The sequence below is a fragment of the Thermobia domestica genome, chromosome 11 (genome assembly GCF_964235325.1).
Source record: "Thermobia domestica chromosome 11, izTheDome1.hap1.1, whole genome shotgun sequence".
Classification (NCBI taxonomy): domain Eukaryota; kingdom Metazoa; phylum Arthropoda; class Insecta; order Zygentoma; family Lepismatidae; genus Thermobia; species Thermobia domestica.
Genome location: NC_137464.1, coordinates 196,829,199 through 196,846,996, shown reverse-complemented (window position 1 = coordinate 196,846,996; position 17,798 = coordinate 196,829,199). Strand labels below are relative to the sequence as shown.

At 33.4% G+C, this 17,798-nt stretch overlaps 1 protein-coding gene across 1 annotated transcript in view; it reads left to right on the top strand.

Moving 5' to 3' along the window:
* Positions 1–16,859, top strand: part of Exo70 (exocyst complex component 7) — a 63,509-nt gene extending 46,650 nt beyond the window's left edge. The window contains exons 10-14 of the mRNA XM_081731477.1: positions 1,521–1,758; positions 3,751–3,967; positions 5,417–5,528; positions 9,681–9,814; positions 16,603–16,859. Of these exons, the coding sequence (XP_081587603.1) occupies positions 1,521–1,758; positions 3,751–3,967; positions 5,417–5,528; positions 9,681–9,814; positions 16,603–16,705 (804 nt within the window). The 3' untranslated portion in view covers positions 16,706–16,859. The remainder of the gene's footprint in view (positions 1–1,520; positions 1,759–3,750; positions 3,968–5,416; positions 5,529–9,680; positions 9,815–16,602) is intronic.
* The last annotated feature ends 939 nt before the right edge of the window (positions 16,860–17,798 follow it).

Below are 17,798 nucleotides of genomic sequence, written 5' to 3'. Positions count from 1 at the left end.
ATGCACGCTACACTACAACAGTGGATTCACACTTTGCATAGTGCAGCACTCAAAACGACTACTCTTGTGCGTCACCATTTTCTCGTCAACAAGCTACAGCTAGGGTTGCCAACTCCGAGAAATAGAACTACCGGCACCCGCTCATAATCTTTAAAATAGATGACTAATAACTTTAATTTAAACTTTCAAATATATCATTCCGCCTGACAAAAATATCTGTCTGGCGGTAGAATACTGGTCAGCTGGCAAGCTTAACTACAGCCCCGCTCTAGGCATTCAGTGGAACTAATAGGTGACGGTTTAAAACTTTGAACTTTCCTCGATTGAGTGATGTATCGTATGTCTCTCTATTGTCGTTCATTAGAAATAAATATTTCAAATCCCGGTACTAATATATGATACTAAAAAAAAAAAAAAAAACATTTTTATTACAGCAAAACTGTTAGCGCGTTTTTTCTCATATATGTTCCTTTATATGTATATTTAAAATATTATCATATGTTGCATTCAAAAGCAATGCCGATAATTTCACTTTTGCATACGACACTTTTTATTGTAGTATTTAGTATTCACTTCAATTCACGTTTGTAACATGGTTTATTTTTTTTTACTCAGGACAGCAGATGGTTTATATATTTTAAATAATGTTAAGTTATTGGTGATATCGATTATCAACTTTAGTATATTTTTCTCTTACGAAAGAGAAGAGTTAATCTTTCAGATTTCAACGATACTGTAACATTGAAGCAACAGAATCTCTCTATTTAATTGTGTCAATGTATTTATTTTCTGAACGCTATTGAATACTTGTGTTATTTAATCCATTAATTTATATGGAAAATTATTTTTTGTTTTCTTCGAAATTGTACTGACACTAGCACCACTTATTACCTTAACAATCGATATAACTGTTTGATGGATTTGTAGAGCTATGGTAATAGTTCCAAGTTAATATTTGATGTTGTCACATAGTGAAATTTTGATTCCTCATAGCGGCTGAAGGAGGCCACGGAGGGCATTCCATCATATAATATTTTCATATATATATATATATAGTGAGGTTCTCACCATCGTCAATTCAATGTAATTTTTAATTCAGACTTCGATATAGTATTCCATAGTAGAATGCTAAAGTGGTAAGATAAGATGCCAAAATTATTCGAATCCACATATCGCTATGTAGCTGTAGAGTACCACCAATGCATGTCTAGAATAAATATGTTTCTCTTTCGTTCCTACTGGTTATAAAAATATCCACAAAGTAGGTCTTTGATGTTCTGAAATACAATCTGTACCAGAAGCAGCGACTGAACTATAGTAACCAGAAGATGACTAATGCACATAACTCCTGTAATTTTTCAGATATAAGTTGAGCTATATTATGATTAAGTGTGTGGTTACAATTTCACCAGTTAAAATTGTGAATTTTTGCGAATAGTTTAGCAATTAAAAGCTTTATTTATGTATGAGACGTAATTTTACAACCAAAATATTAGGTTCCTTTTATTCAATTTTTGTAGGGTGCAAAGGCCTTGGAGGATTTCATTGACAGTATTCGGAATGATCCAAGCACTCAGCTACCCAAAGATGGAACGGTTCATGAGTTAACAAGCAATGTCCTGATGTTCCTGGAGCAACTTCTAGACTATGTAGATACAATTGGTGGAATGCTTGCCCAGGATTCTGTGTACGGCAATGCTCTTGCTTTAATGCAGGGAAAAACTGATAAGAATAAAGCACTCCTGGGAATATACATCAGTAAGTACATTCCATTTAAAGAAATTGCATGGTTTATTAAAGTTCATCTTACAAATAATGTTCAGATAACTTTCCTTAAATATAGTGATACCGATCGTAAACTATTTTTACTTTTTCTTGATTCAGAACAGCTCCTAGGCTTAGAATCGGTATCGTCAACACATCGGTAAAGTAGATGACACCCGTTAACGACGCAATAGGAAAAGATTCCGAAAAATGCTACCAGAAGCCGCCGCAAATAAGTTTTTTACCATCTTGTAGACTTGGTGTTGCCAAAGTAATGGATATTCTTCTAATTGTAGTGGATTTTTAGTTTCTGTGAAGAAAGAAATGCAAATTTTATATTGCTTATATTTGAATTTCACATATATCGTATGAAAAAAAAAAAAAATCTTTACCTAAAAAGCATATTAATTTAGCAGAATTCATCAACATGTAGCGAAAAGAAAATTATACTTTGTATTCTTTTTTTTTTTTTTTTGTTCAATTTTCTTTTTCGATCTTTGGGAGGTCAGTTTACAATTAGGGTCATCTTATAACAGAGTACTTACAGTAAGTTTGGAAAACTGCATTGTTTCTTGTAAACCAGTATGTTCCTTTTCCGCTCTAATTTCGTGTTAAAATTTGACAAGTAACATTGAGTACACTCGCAATTGTCATTGGACTTTCCTAAGGCTAACTTTTTTTTCCTTTGGCGTAAAATCATTAAGCGTGTAAACAATACTTGAGAATCAGTTTGTAGAGAACTCGTTTAACATCATTTCCCTCGCAAACTTTCGGCATTTGTGTACAATTTTCCTATAGGTGAACTATAAAATGATATATTAAAGTTTTCTTATGACAATAATTACTCAACTTGTGTATAATGAAGGAAATAATTAATTTTACGTATCTTTGCGTATTTTTATTGATTTTAATCCCCTGTTTAATTTGCTGAGCAAGAGATTGTGCATTTCTACTCGATTTAAGTTTCAATAGACGAAATCTTCCCGAAGCGCCAGATGCAAAAGTGAGCGAAATATTAGGATTGAAGTAAATAAAAATATGCAGAAGTACATATTTTTTCTCTATTATAACTAAAATGTTTCACATTAACTGTTTCACAGCCTTTACCATCACAATTTTAATACTTAAATTTACCAACAATACTAAATTATTTGTCTAAAATATTTATCTGAGAGAGCGCTCTACATTAAACCATCGTGCCCTTGCCGAAATATAAAGCAGAAACCATTCGAAGCACTTGACTAATCCAACAAGCAAAGTTTCCTACCACGAAATTTTTCCTTCTTTTTTTTTAATAAGTGTTACATCTGACTGTGTAGTCGACTAGCTAAATCGTGCTTCTTGACTGGTTCTTAGCCCAACAAAGACCATTTTGACTGAAGTTTTTGACTTTTCGATTACAGACGCACGCCTCCTGACGTTTGGTGAAAGCTAATGCCATACAAGTTCAAATTATGAGATCGCACTCTCTTATGAATAGAAACACAAAGCTGCATTTTAGTCAACTAGTTCCCTGTGGAACTATGACTTCAATACGTATCTAATAAAATATAAACTGCTCGACATAGAACGATTATTATTTTTAAACAGCAGCAGCACTGTCACGAGAAACCTTTTTCTCGTGCAAATCATGTTTATTTTTGAGTTTACAAGCGTCGAGTGCTGCTCTTATAAGGCAATAAAGTGCATCTGCTAATGACTATTGCGTCAAAGCCTAGCACTATCAGACATCACAAATCTTTTATCTGATGTGCTGTTTTATCTGAATTGATCATCGATAACAATATGAACTCTTTCTCTCTCGGGAATACATTCGTTTTAAGGTTAATTCTTTTGGTGCAAAATAAAATTGTGTCTTAGTCATAGTATTCTGTCTAAATATTTAATAATAATATTAACATACTGTGTGATGTAAGCTTTAATTTTTGTTATTAGAAATTGAGTCTTTTCCGTTGAATTACTAAGCATGGGTTTTTGGTTTTTCAGAGAAGGTTCTCGTTCAGTTGAACCTTACCTTAGTGAGCAAAAGTGATTTGTACAACGATGTATATTTGCGAGCAGTATTTCGACTCAATAACAATCATTACGTCCTGAAAGCCTTACAGCGATCTGGATTGTTGGATTTAGTTCGATTTTCAGAGCCTGACTGTGAGCAATCGTACTTTGACATGATAAAAGAGCAAAAGAAATGCTATACTCAAAGGTAAGTAATTACGCTTGTTCTACAATCTCTATTTATACAATTACGAAAAGATAATTATATTGATATGTCTTGATCTTAACGAACTTGATGATGTATCATCGGAGCTACGACACATGAATTATAAATATTTATTAACAAATTCAATCATCTAACTTACTGTACATTGCATTTCCTGAAAAATCATGCCCTGCCCGCTAGTCTAGTGGTTAGCGCAAGGGCCTTTGGTACACGTGGCCCCGGGTTCAATTCCCGGCGGTAAAGCACAAATAAAAATTTGCACGTCATTCACTCATTAATCGTCTGTCTCCTTTAACTTGAAACGCATAACGGTGGTGCGTTAAACCTTAAAAAAAAGACATTTTAACTTTTCCTGAAAAATCATTGATTTTCAAGCTTTCGGCTTTTCCCTGGAATCTTGTTCACGAAGGATAAAAGTAGAAGTAAAAGAAATAAAAACCTCAGTGAAGTAAAGAGGAATAAATAAACATCAAAAAATGGAAATGAAAAGGATGGGGAAAAAGCAGTGAAAATATACCATGTTAATCGCTCTTTATCATACATGGCGAACCCGAGTCTCCTATGTACATGAAAATTCCTACTTCTGGAATGTTTCCCTACTGTGTTCACTGTCTGTATATCCATTTTTTTTTTCCACTGTACAATATCTAACAATGTAATCAAATTAACTAACCCTATAGATAAGAGTGATTCTGTGTTAAAGTGGCTAACGCAACTGTTTTTTGTGCGTGCGGTCCCAAATTCGATTTCCAGTTTAGGGTATTTGCATGGCTCAAGGCAATACAAGATCGAGTAGTAGTTTGGATCTCACTGTAAACAGTATACTCCGTCTCATACAGCCGCGATGCTAAAAAGCAACTTTAAACTTTAGTCATTCAATTAATCTATATAGATAAAATACCAGGTTCATCTTCGCTAAATAAAAGCCGACGAGTAAATTTTATCGTGTGATAAGTCACTTCAGCCAGTGTTGTTATTATCTTGTTCTTTAGGATCCATTCGTAAATTATCTTTATTTCTTTATTTCAACTCAAAGATCTCTTTCTCAAGAATTTCCCAACAGAAATTCTGAAAACATTTTTATCCTCCTCCTCTTCTTCTTCTTCTATTGCTATTATTATTATTATTATTATTATTATTATTATTATTATTATTATTTTTATTATTATTATTATTATTATTCATCGTTTGACTTGGAAAAGTTGTAAATTGCTTGTGCAGTGTTTATTTATGAAATATTTAGGCATAGATTGGTTCTGTAGATATGAGTTTTACTTCTTTGGCGTTTAACTTTTGGCAATATATATCATATCTATTATCACGAATTACACCTTTTTAAAAATTTCACCAAAATTTTGTTATGCTTTCTTTATCTTAAGTAAGTTATTGGCATTCTTGTCACCATTGTAAACTTTTGTTTTGTTTTGACAGCTGGAGCAAAGTGCTAAATTACATCTGGTCTGCTGACGATGTGCCTGTTGCAGTTGTGCAAGCTGGGAAATTAAGAGACAAGGATAGGAATCTTATCAAGGAAAAATTTGCTGTAAGTCATATAAGAGTTAGTGTGTATATTAAAATATTTTCATCATAAATATAATGCTGATTGATCTCTTTTGTTGAAGACAAAATTAGATTAAGAAAAATGTTTTAAGTTTCAATATAAGTTAATTATTTATGTGCTCTTGTCTGAACAATCTTCGTACCTAAGACATGGAGTTGTAGAAAATAATGTTCCTGAACATTTATACTTTAAATGCATATGCTAATGGAAAAACAAGAAAAAAAAACTGTTAAACTAATTAAAATGGTTAAATTATATAATTGTTGACACGAATAACGATGTTCTTTAAAGTGATTGAAATTCTATAATTTGAAGAATTACTTTATGATTGTTAAGAATAAATTCTTAAATTCAATCCTTCTTTATTATTCATTTAAAATTATCACTTACCGTATCATTTTGTTCTAGAACGTAGTATTGCAGATATTATACGACTAACGGATATTATATAGCAATATATTCAGTATTTGAGATAACATATGTATGTCTAAGAATCCTTTTGTTGTGTCAGCTGACTAACTTAACAGTATGACCTATGGGACGCAGAGGTTCAGTATCGCCTTCACAAAAGCTCTCTATTGACTTAGCCAACTGGATCCTGTTTTTACTTTGTACTCTTTATTTCTGCGAGATCCATCTTAATATTATCTTCCCATCTGCACCTAGGTCTTCCTAATGGTCTTTTTCCGGTTGAGTTTCCAATCAACAATTGTAAAAACAATATTTTAATTAAAACAGCTCAAATAGTGAAAACAGACGATTTTTTAAAACTTCTTCGTATGAATTTAAAATCAAATAAAACATGGTTGAATTATCAAAATATTTCAGTCATTCGTTTTTCCTCTTTGGAAACTTTCAGGGCTCCCATCTGTTCTATTTTCCTATTTTTTCCCTATATTTTGGAAATTTGTGTATATTTGTCCTATATATGTCCCTTTTTTTCATCTTGTTCTGTATTTTTCAGTGATTGAATTATTAAAAACACAGGTCAAGGGCTAAATTGCTACATATTAGCAATATGATAAATGTATCTTAGCATTTATTTTTGCTGAGGGACTAGTCACTAATCCTTACAATTATTATTATTTTTTTTTTCTATCCTTCCATGTCCATTTTTTCTTTGTTTCCTATGTGCTTAGTCTTCCCCAATGAAGCTTAGCTGAGGAACCTTGCCATACTCTAGTTTCGTATAATGCAAGCTGTGTTAGCATTTTCTTTCAGCAATGTGTGCAGCAGTGTTGGCTAAACCTGGAGGTGTGTTGGTATTCACCAACATATTCCAACGCCTTCCAATATTGTTGTACATAATATGCAGGGTTCCCATGCGCGTCCTGGGAAACTTGGAAATAAAAGTGTGTCGTGGAAACGCCCTGGAAAAGTTATGGAAAGCAGAAAAATGGTAAAAATCCTGGAAATTATTTATGAACTGGAAATGTTCTGAAATTTATGTGGTATAACAGTTGTTAGAAGTGTATATATAATTTGCAGAGCTATGATTAATGAAATGCTGTTACATTATTTATTTTAGAAGGAAATGTGTTGATAAAATCATTCAATGTTTAATTAGATTCAAATATTTCATTACAGAGAAATAAGTTATGTCTTCTTTTTTCATTAGAAAGATACGAAGTAATGAGAAATAATGCCAAAATAAAGTTCATCTGTAAATAAAAGAATTAGAAGGATAGTAGGAAGGTAGAGAAATAGTTAATATTTTTGCGTGCATTCACAATTATGTATAAATAACGACATGTAAAAAGTGTTAAATGCCATGGCAATCTTATAAATAAGAGTTAACTATATCTATTTCTTCTGAGGTAGTGCGAATATGTTCTAAATTCTAACAATATTGAAGCTGCATTTTTTAGTGTTTTTACTATTTTCAATGCCTTGTTCAAATTCCATTGTTTGCATAAAAATCATAAAAACAAAAGAAAAAGTAACGTGAAAAGTGTAATTCAGAATGTATGGAGAGGTGATATCCTTAAAGAAATAATACTTCCAGTTGCATTACTAATTTGTGTTTGTGCATTGAAGTCAAAATTGTTGGTACCCCGGAAAATCTGCAATGAATACTGGAAAAGTCTTGGAAGGTTGGCGGGTGAAGGGTGGCCTTTTCTTACAATACAATTATATTATTTTCTGTGCTTCAGAGCGTCTGTATTTTATTGTAGAAACCAAACTTTCTTATTTTATAAACCAAACTGTCCTATTATTTTTTTCAATGTCCTGCTGGGAGGCCTGAAGTAGATAATGGAGTTATTTCTTAAGAAACAAGCTAGAAGTTGAAAGTCATGTTTTTGATAATATTATCTATCTATTAAAATGCTACACTAGCAATTAAAAGCGCCCGAGCTCCAACGTGTAACTATGGCTTTCAAACCTTTCATTTACGGTTATGTGTGATTTCATGTTTAACCGAGACAAACATTTTAAGTACAAGTACTTTAAATAAATTAGATAACTAGATCTTTTTCATAAAGTTTATGATATAAAATTGTTCAAAGCCTTTGTATTTTAATAAGCCTTCTCTAAAATCAATGCACATGAATTGTACTTCCATCTTCCGAGTTCTTTTAAACTATACGTTGTAAACATTTATATGTTTGTGGTCAATCATTTCGACAATGAGATCTCGGAAACTACAGGCTCTAGAAAGAAGACGTTTTCACTGATCGATTGGAAATTTTGCGTAGATTGTCCAGTTCTAATTGAATATTTAAAAAAAACAAGGCCGTTATTTCTTTATTACATTTTAGGGTGCACTGGAAGCGTTAAAAAAAAAACAACAAAAAAACTAAAGCATCATATCCTACGCGTTATACATTCCAACACCACATTGATGTATATAGGGGTTGCATATGCCTAAGGCTTTTGTTTCATGGCCTAATAATAATGAAAAAGGAAGGATAACCATTTCTCCAGTCTTATTTTTGGAGTGTTTGGCCCAATGAACACCCTATATAACTGCCATTATAATTAATTATGCATGTAATGTATTTGCTTATTACATACTGCATGCAAGAAGAAACACTGGTCATGCATGAATTAGAAACTCCAACCGTAAGTAGGCTCAAATCTTGCAAACGGTGCGAGATATTGAGAAAAAAATGATCGATAAAATCTCCTCTTTATGATACGCCTTGCAGATTTTTTTTTTTTTTTTTTTTTTTTAAGACTTCCTTTCACTTATGTCTGTAAAGGGACATGTACAGATGTGAGGAATGGGAAGGATATTTATGCTCATATGCGAATGATGCGCTGTGTAGAGAGCGCAGGTTCAGCTAGGTTATACTTAAAATCTTACGTAATTCCACAGGTGGTCTAAATCAAAAATTATTCGGTAATTTCAGTATTTTTGTTAGCCAAACTACTGGTAAATATTTTCGTTAGGTTGAATTAAGGTGAAAGTGAAAGGAAGGCGAATATTATAAGGACATATAAAAGGAAATAGGAAAAACTAACAAAATAATAATAATAATTACAAAACAGTAAATAGATATTATAGTTAGTTACCAAGCGTATGGAACACATCATAATAAATCAAATTATTCACCTAGTCGTATTACTTCCAATTTTTCTTTTCCCCTGTATTTCGAATGAGTCACTCCCAAAACCTTTATTACATTTTATTGGTTAGAAACATCTTAAAAGAAATTTATACGAATAAAAATTTTAGGTTTATTGTTGGACATCAATTGAAAAAAATAGTTTGATCTGGCGACATTGTATATTTAGTGACTTAAATAAATTCTGTGCAGTGAATATGGTGGCATGCTGTTTAACCTTCATATTTCTAAGGTTTTAATCAATTTAACCACTAAGCCGAGTTCACTTGTACCCCAAGCGTTCACTTTAGATCATTCTGCTCCGTGCGACCTTATCTAATTTGACCTTATATGTAGTCCATCTAGAGATTGTAAAATATATGTAGTTTTATCAATTCGATGCACATTCCATAAAAATTGTATATTTGTATGAAAACCTACATATAAGAAAGGCAGCTTGTGTTTGCTCTTTAATTTCTACTACCAAATATTTTTAAGGCAGACCTTACTATTTATGTGTGTTTATGTTTGTCTTTATATCCATGTTTTCTTGTTATTACAAATTATTATTTTTTCCCTCTGTCAGGGCTTCAATAAGGAAATGGAAGAAATTGTAAGAATACAAAGAGGATACTCAATTCCTGATGTGGAGCTTCGTGAATCTTTAAAAAAGGACAATAAAGAGTATATTCTTCCAAAATATACAGCATTCTATGAGAAGTAAGTAGTCTTTAAGATTTCTTGTTTTCAAGTTCACATAAATTAACAAGTAATTAATTTTTTCAAGTATTCAAAGCAACCAAGTAGCACAAATTTTACTCTGAGCTTGAAGCAAGTGCTTAATGTCACCTTTCTAAATCTCATTATTTTTACACTGTAGAGGATACAAAACCTTTTAAAAGAAGTGAAGAATTGTATTTTGTGTGAAGGTTATTTTTCGTCTCCGATTTCCATATAGTATATATCTTAAAATATTGGCAATGCCTATTTGTCAGTAATCTCTTGACAGTATTTTGAGATATTTTTGCTTGTGCTGGATATCATCGCTGTCTTCATATACCGTGCTTTATCTCTTCAAAAACCGACATTAATATGCTACTGGACGATAATTGCTTTCGTTCTAATTTCCAGTATTGCTTGCTGAAACTCATCACTGAAAGTGTAAAGGGATACGCTTATTAACGCGATGAACCGAGGCCCATCTCCCTGTTGTATCACTGGTGGAGGGAGCTTCGCAGGACTTAGCTTGCGTTGCATTCTTTGACTTCAGCGACGAAGGAGACTTCCACTGACAGCTCTGGCGCGTGGGTTCTAGGTCATACTCAGATACTTATGTCTTATAAGCAGTGATGACTATAAGTCAAGTCTGTTCAATTTGGAGACGTGAAATGATTTCCTGATACTTACATGCAGCACTTTTTCCAAGCATCATTCATCAAGCACGGCACGTTTCTACTAATATTTTCTGCATGGCCAAAGTTTCGGTGATGATTTTCCTAACATTGTTCTTTTTTGTGCCAGCTAATTGGCAGTCATTCAGTCAGCAGACGATCACCGCACAGCAACTGCCTTACCTATTCCACATGAACGTCAGTCCTGCTTGTCGAAAGCCTCCCGCTCCTGGAGTCATCTTCTACTTCTTTGAACCTCTTGTGCCACTCATAAACTCATGTAGGTGACATGGTATTTTCTCTGTACATTCAAGGGTGATTCGTTGTTCCACATTCCTCATTTATCACAGCTGAACGACCTGCAAAGAAAACGGTGTGAACAAAATCATTTTTTAAAAAGAAAGAAAGAAAGAAAAAAATATAATTTATTTATTTATTTAACAACCACCAGATACAGCTCAGAGGCCATTTTACACTGGATATCTAACAACAACAACAACAACAACAATGGAAAGGATTTGGGAAGGCATCGGCCAGGGCCTGTTTAGTAGGTACCATCCCGGCATTTGCCTGGTAGAACTGAGGAAAACCCCAGTCAGGATGGTCGGCAGCGGGAATCGAACCCACGACCTCCCGAATGCGAAGCCAACGCTCTACCACTTGAGCTTGGTTACAAACAGCTGAGATTGTAGTCATATACTACGAAAACGTCATATTACTTGATTAAATAATTAATTTGTGGGCTATTTGGTCTAGACCACATAACAGATTGTCTAGATATTTTTCAGACAGACCTTTTATTATCTACGATTTTGTAATTTTTTCGTTCTTGTATGTAGCAGCGGTTGGGGCAAAGTATCATATCACTAAATAGTTTTATGAGCTCTCTCTCCAATATATTAATTAATGTCTTTAATTGAGCCTGTTCCGATTATGTGTCATGATACATACTCTTTTATCAACAAATGACTTCAGAATAAATTGATTATAAAATACACTTAGAGCTTGTAATCCTCTGTAAAGCTACTGAAGCCTGTCCCCGTGTTTCGAAGTTATTTGATAAAAGCAGAAGTTGAAGTTACGTGTACACTTTAGATGCATACTGGTAATGCTGTTAAAATATACATAATCCAATTTTGGAATATAGAACAATATTTTCTTTACGTTATTATACATAATAATTAATCGGATAGAAAATTACTTGAGTAAATTTAAATAAATTGAACAAAGTATTGGATAGAGTTATAATTTAACTGTATTGGGTAGCACTTGTTAAAGTTTTATACTGCATATTCGAATCATCACTATAAATGAATCACACTCAGTCACAATCTAACTGTATAACATCCGCCCTCCCACCTTGCTCATCTAGTGGTTAGCGTGCGCGCCTTTGGTGCACGGGGTTCCGGATTCGATCCCCAGTGGGAGAGCTTGAAATTGGTACACATTACTCTGTGATTCGGATTCCTGCGATTCAAATATTACTGTAGAGTAATTATATATATATATATATATATATATATATATATATATATATATGGGGGTGGGGGGGTATGTATGTATGTGCTAGTCGAAATCTCCGTTCTTCACTGGGAGAATCGGTTTATGGAAATATTTGCACGTCTTTCCTTCCTTAGGATACACATTTCAGTAAAAATGTACCAGTAAGTAAAACCCATGGAATATTCATTTTGCATAAATTTTGACCCCCCCCCCCCCTACCGCCTTAGGATATGCCCGTTAATCAATGTGATATGATTAAAAACCTTGAGGTAAGTACTAATTATGTTCGGAAATCCTTTCAAACGGGTCAGCTGTTTTCCGTGATATGGTCACAAACAACAGATGACGTTGATTCTAAGATGGTGAAAAATTATAGAAATTGCCCCTTTCCCCTCCTTAAACAGGAATTTTGGAAAATGCTAGATCACGAATCTGCTTATTTGTAATGAGCAGTTTATATACCGAATTTCATATTCCTAACTTGAGGAGCTTCAAAGATATTCTATTTTTGGCATTAATTTTGAGCTACCTATTCCCTTAGGATACATTCTTTAATTAAAGTGATGATCGAAAACCTAGCTCGAGGTAGATACTAACAGAGCTCATAGCAAGTCACTTTCTTTAAAACTACACTAAAAGTTACTTTTTTTGAAGTTTGTCATGAAAAGTTTCTTTTGGGGGGGGGGGGGGAGTAAAGTCAATTTTTCGTGTGATTTATGTTTTGCATTGACAATTTTCTATATATATATATATATATATATATATATATATATATATAAATGGAAAAAGGCAATCATAATCCACATTATACACATGTGATCGTATTATTTGTTAAAGGAGAATTATGTATTACCTGTTCATGTATTACCTGTTTACAGTTTACTTTTCATTGAATGCGGAATGTTGGTAGAAGCCATACCTATGTTTACCAATCATGTGTACCAAGACAAAATTTGTAGCAAACCAATTGTACAAGACAAAATGTTATTACCAGTAAATGGTAATCTAGATTAATTACAGTACTTTAATTTTGTGTTATTGGACATAATGAAAATACAAAAATTTGACCTTACCCCATCCAGATCAAAGTTGAAATACAGAACCGTGCAAAGTATGTAATTAATAATGAACCTCTAAACACAAGTAATCCACATTTTTTTTTTTTTTTATTAGCTGACAAACTTAAGTAAAATAATTTTTAATCTTAACATATTAAAGCTTTACGTATTTCAGCTATGGCCCTATTTTGGTTGAAAAAAAAAAAAAAGGTAAAATTCAATTTATGCCCAAGTTTGGCATCAAGGTTTAAAGTTACTTTTTGGTAATATTTTGGTCACTTTTCAACTATTTAGAAGAGACTAGACCACTATGAGCCCTGTACTAACAATGGAACTTTTTATGGTGTCACACGAAATGTAAAACGAGACTATGGTCAATCGATTTGTGTTAGTGAACAGGAAAATCCATAGGCGGGAAAAAACCCTCGATCGCAACCGTTAGGCGGGAAAAACCCTCGATCGCAACCGTTCCGTACTTATGGGGGAGTAGGGGCACTGACAACACAACACGTTGTAGATGATACGAAATATGGAGCGAGTTCGATGAAAATATGCGTAGAAGCACAACATTTACTACAATGTGACATTATATTCAACAATACTGTGACAAGTAAGGGTATAGGCGTAACACATAACGACAGAGGAGGGGGCGGGTAAGCGCAAATAATAAATGGTTATATAATTTAGGAGAACGGAGAAGCGAGACGTCAGGACAATGGTTTGTATCGACTGTTGCATACAAGTAGGCATTCATTTTCATATGTTTATGATTATGTTGATGACATGAAAGTACGACAACAATATATGTGCCTGTGTGAATGCACTGCAAAGTCCAATACACCACTATACAGTGAAAGATCAGTTCAGGAAGGTGGGGGCCGTTGCCCCCTTGCCTTTCTACTCTCCACCCATGTACTTGATCCTGTCCACGATATTACTATGCTCTTCCCCTCAAGTCCGGCTCGTATGTGTTCACTTCTTCTATGGAACTTTTTCCCTAGGCTATACTCTACGCTACTAACTACCCTCTTCCTCTGTCGTTGCGTGCTACGCCTCTGCTTTCAGTTGTCAGAGTATTGTTGAATATAATGTCACATTGTAGTATATGTTTAACTGCGCTTCTATGCATATTTTCATGGAACTCGCGCCATATTTCGTCTCACTATCCACAATGTGTTGAGTTGGCAGTGCACCCTACTCCCCCCCCCCATAAGTATGGAATGGTTGCGATCGAGGGTTTTTCCCAGCTATGGATTTTCGTGTTCACTAACACAAATCGATTGACCATAGTCACATTTCACATTTTGTGTGATACCAGAAGTTCCCTTGTAAGTATGTTTCAAAATTTATTTTAAAGACTTCAGCCGTTTTACTATGATATAATTGCAAATAATATGAATGGAAAATGTAGAAAGTGAGGACTTCAGTGGTTATGGACTTCAGGATTGTATCTGGCAGACTAGAATTTAAAAGTTCTACCTTTGGTTCACCACCGATAATACACGGCAAGGCGGTCTTCCAATGAGCAGTTCTTCTGCCATTGAACGAAATAGCAACCGATTGACCAACTTTTACTTCTGTTGTCTTTCATCCAGCTACGTAACATACTTTCCACATATTGATTACTTTGTTCAACATTTTCCTGGACCTCTGGATGTTGTGGTCCCCGTGAAAAAGTTTTGCAGTCTGACCAGAATTCCACCAATTCCTTGGTTATCTTTGTAGCGAACTCTCAGCCATTGTCATTCTGTAGTATATGCGGAGCACCGAACTCAAGGAATATTTTCAAAAGTTCAATCACTACTTCAGTAACTCTTTTGGTGCGCAATTTTTAATCAGGCGTATTCTTTACAAAGAACCTGGTCATATCGTCAGTCCTTTTATGGCAGGTAGTGCATCCTTACAAACGGTACAAAAACTATCAGTCTTATTACGAAGAGGTTGATTGAGAATCACGTTCATTATTTTACAGACAGCTTGTTTTTTGTAAAACTCCTAGGTTCTTTGTAAAAAGTCTGAATTTACAAAAAACCTGTAACATATACACAATTACGTGTACGTGATTTGTACAGGACACAGTAAACCACATTTTCCAAGAATAACAGTAAAGTGGTGCGAGCAGATTATTTATAAATCATACAAAGCAGTATTTTGTAATTTTGTGGAAGTTCTAAAATATTACTAGCGTTTAAGGGGAAACAAATGTTACCAATTGATAGATCTTACCGAACTGAACAAAATGATATGAGTCAGTAGTAAATCCTCATGCGTAGTTCCGAGAAAATCTAGAAAAACTTTTTTTTTTTTTTTTTTTTTTTGTAAACTTAAAAGTTTACGGTGACTTTAACCACACCACTTATAAAGAGAACTCTGACACTGAAATATATTCTTTACAAACTTTTGAGAGATATATATCCCATAATTAACATTAACTCTTAAGCTTGTAATGTTTGTTTAACTACAACATTGTCCAAAGATAAGACATAGATCAATCGATAAATCGTCATCAAGCTAAACAAAATGAGATGATTGAGGAGTTTAATTCCTATGCGTAGTTTTCAAGAAAATGCAGTTACATATTTTATGTGTAAAAAGGAAAAAAAATGCAATGTTAATTTGCAGATTCTATCTATTGCCGTTTGTCTTCGAACAATAACACTTATAGTTTCTTGCATTCACTCATATATTACTTTTAATACTTAAAAAAAAACAATAAATAAAGTTTGATTCCGATAAATCATATCACTCCTAGAACATTCCAGAAGATTTACAAGGTGTTTGTAAATCTTCTATCTTTCCAACCTTCATAGCTTAAGAGCCTGACATACTGAAAATAATACAAAATTTATCATTTTGGTTTTGCTTGTTTTTCATAAGTGAAAGGAGATAGTGAAATGCAACTTATCACAATCATAGATAATATTATTCAACACAGAAAATTCAGAACATTTGAACCTGAAGAATTTTCAGGTTTCCATCCATAGAAATTACAGTGTTGCCAGAATAACATTTTCCCCAAAATGTGAGTTCAGGCAGCGACTAGAGGATCGAACTCAACTGCATTTGATTACGTATCATGTTGTTTTGGAATCCTGTGAACTACTTTTTAAGTAACATTATTATTTAATTTATGTTAAAACTATTTTGTTTATTACAAAGTAAGTACAACTATTGTTTACAAAGTATTCACAGAATTCCAAGACAACATGATACGTGATCAAATGCTGTTGAGTTAGTTTCTCTAGTCGCTACCTTAACTTAGATTTTGAGCGAAATGTTATTCTAGCAACACTGTAATTTCTATGGATGGCAGGTTCATATTTTCTGTTGTAGAATAACATTGCCTATGATTGTGGTAAGTTGCATACCATTATCTCCTTTCACTTATGAAAAACAAGCAAAAGAAAAATGGTAAATTTTGTGTTATTTTCAGTATGGCAGGCTCTTAACAGCTTTCATTCGAATTTGATAAATATTGGATTTATAAGTTAGATACATTCTGAATTCAATTGGTAAATGTTTTACTAATATTAATAACAATTTTTCCCCCTTTCAGGTATGCGAATATTCCGTTCACTAAAAATCCTGAAAAATACATAAAATATAAACCTACAGATGTGTCTGCTGCAATAGATCAGTTCTTTGATGTTGCTGCATAAACATTCCTGAGAATTCTACAAACAACATTGTTATTTTCTTGTTATTGTAAATAATATTGTTGACTAAAGATCTCTTATTTATATAATGTAATGTATTGTACTCAAAGGTATTGTTACTAAGATTAATAAAATATTTTTATTTGCAATAATCATATATTTGTTGATTTCATTTTCATAACATAATTTTATTCGTTGAAGTACTAAAACTTCTACTGGCAACATTATTTTTCAGTATTTTTTTTTAATATTGCTTATTTCAGTACCATTGATACGCAAAGACATCTAAAACTTATAAAACTATTTTAGAATACTAGAAACTTGATCATATCCTTGTGCCGGAAACATTTCATTATATTTTCGGAAAATGTTCATTTCTTGTGCTTAAATAATGACTAAATTTTAGGACTGATGTGTTATATAAGCAGATGAAGCGCTCCTTTTCATTGCTTACCTCCACTGTACTATTGTTTGTATACGTGTCCTAATATATTCCACTAGAAAACACTTTTCTGTGTAAGGTTTACTGAGTCAGGGATAGAAACAATAAAACGCAAGGCTGTCTGAGGAAGTGACTGTTACATTGCCGAAACGTATCAAGAAATCCGTGTTTTTATTGTATTAACTATCTTTGACTCAATGGAACTTAAAGTACGGAAGTAAGACAAAATATTGTAAAATAGTTTGTTTTTTTTATTTTCTCTCTCTCTCTCTGCTATTAATGTTAGTGTCTTACTTCATGTTTGTATACTGCATTGAGGTTGTATGAGACATGGACCTACAGCTTAAATGGCAACCACATGACCCCCCACTGGTAGTTTTCTGCAGTAAAGTGGGAACTGGAGTCTTACTTTATTTTAGTTCATCCATGATGAAGTTCGATGTTCTGAGTGAAATAATCGAGTTTTTGAAGATTGCTTGAAGTTAAAAGCCCGTTTTCAGTGCCAAGCTTTAAAAGGTGGAACCACTGCTTAAAGTGTAATCGAAACCACTATATTCGAGATTATCCGAAACAAGAACTCGCACTAGAAATTGACCCTGAGACCACGTACAAAGAAAGCCGTTTTACCGTGAAGGGGCTTGTTTCGTGTGCGTG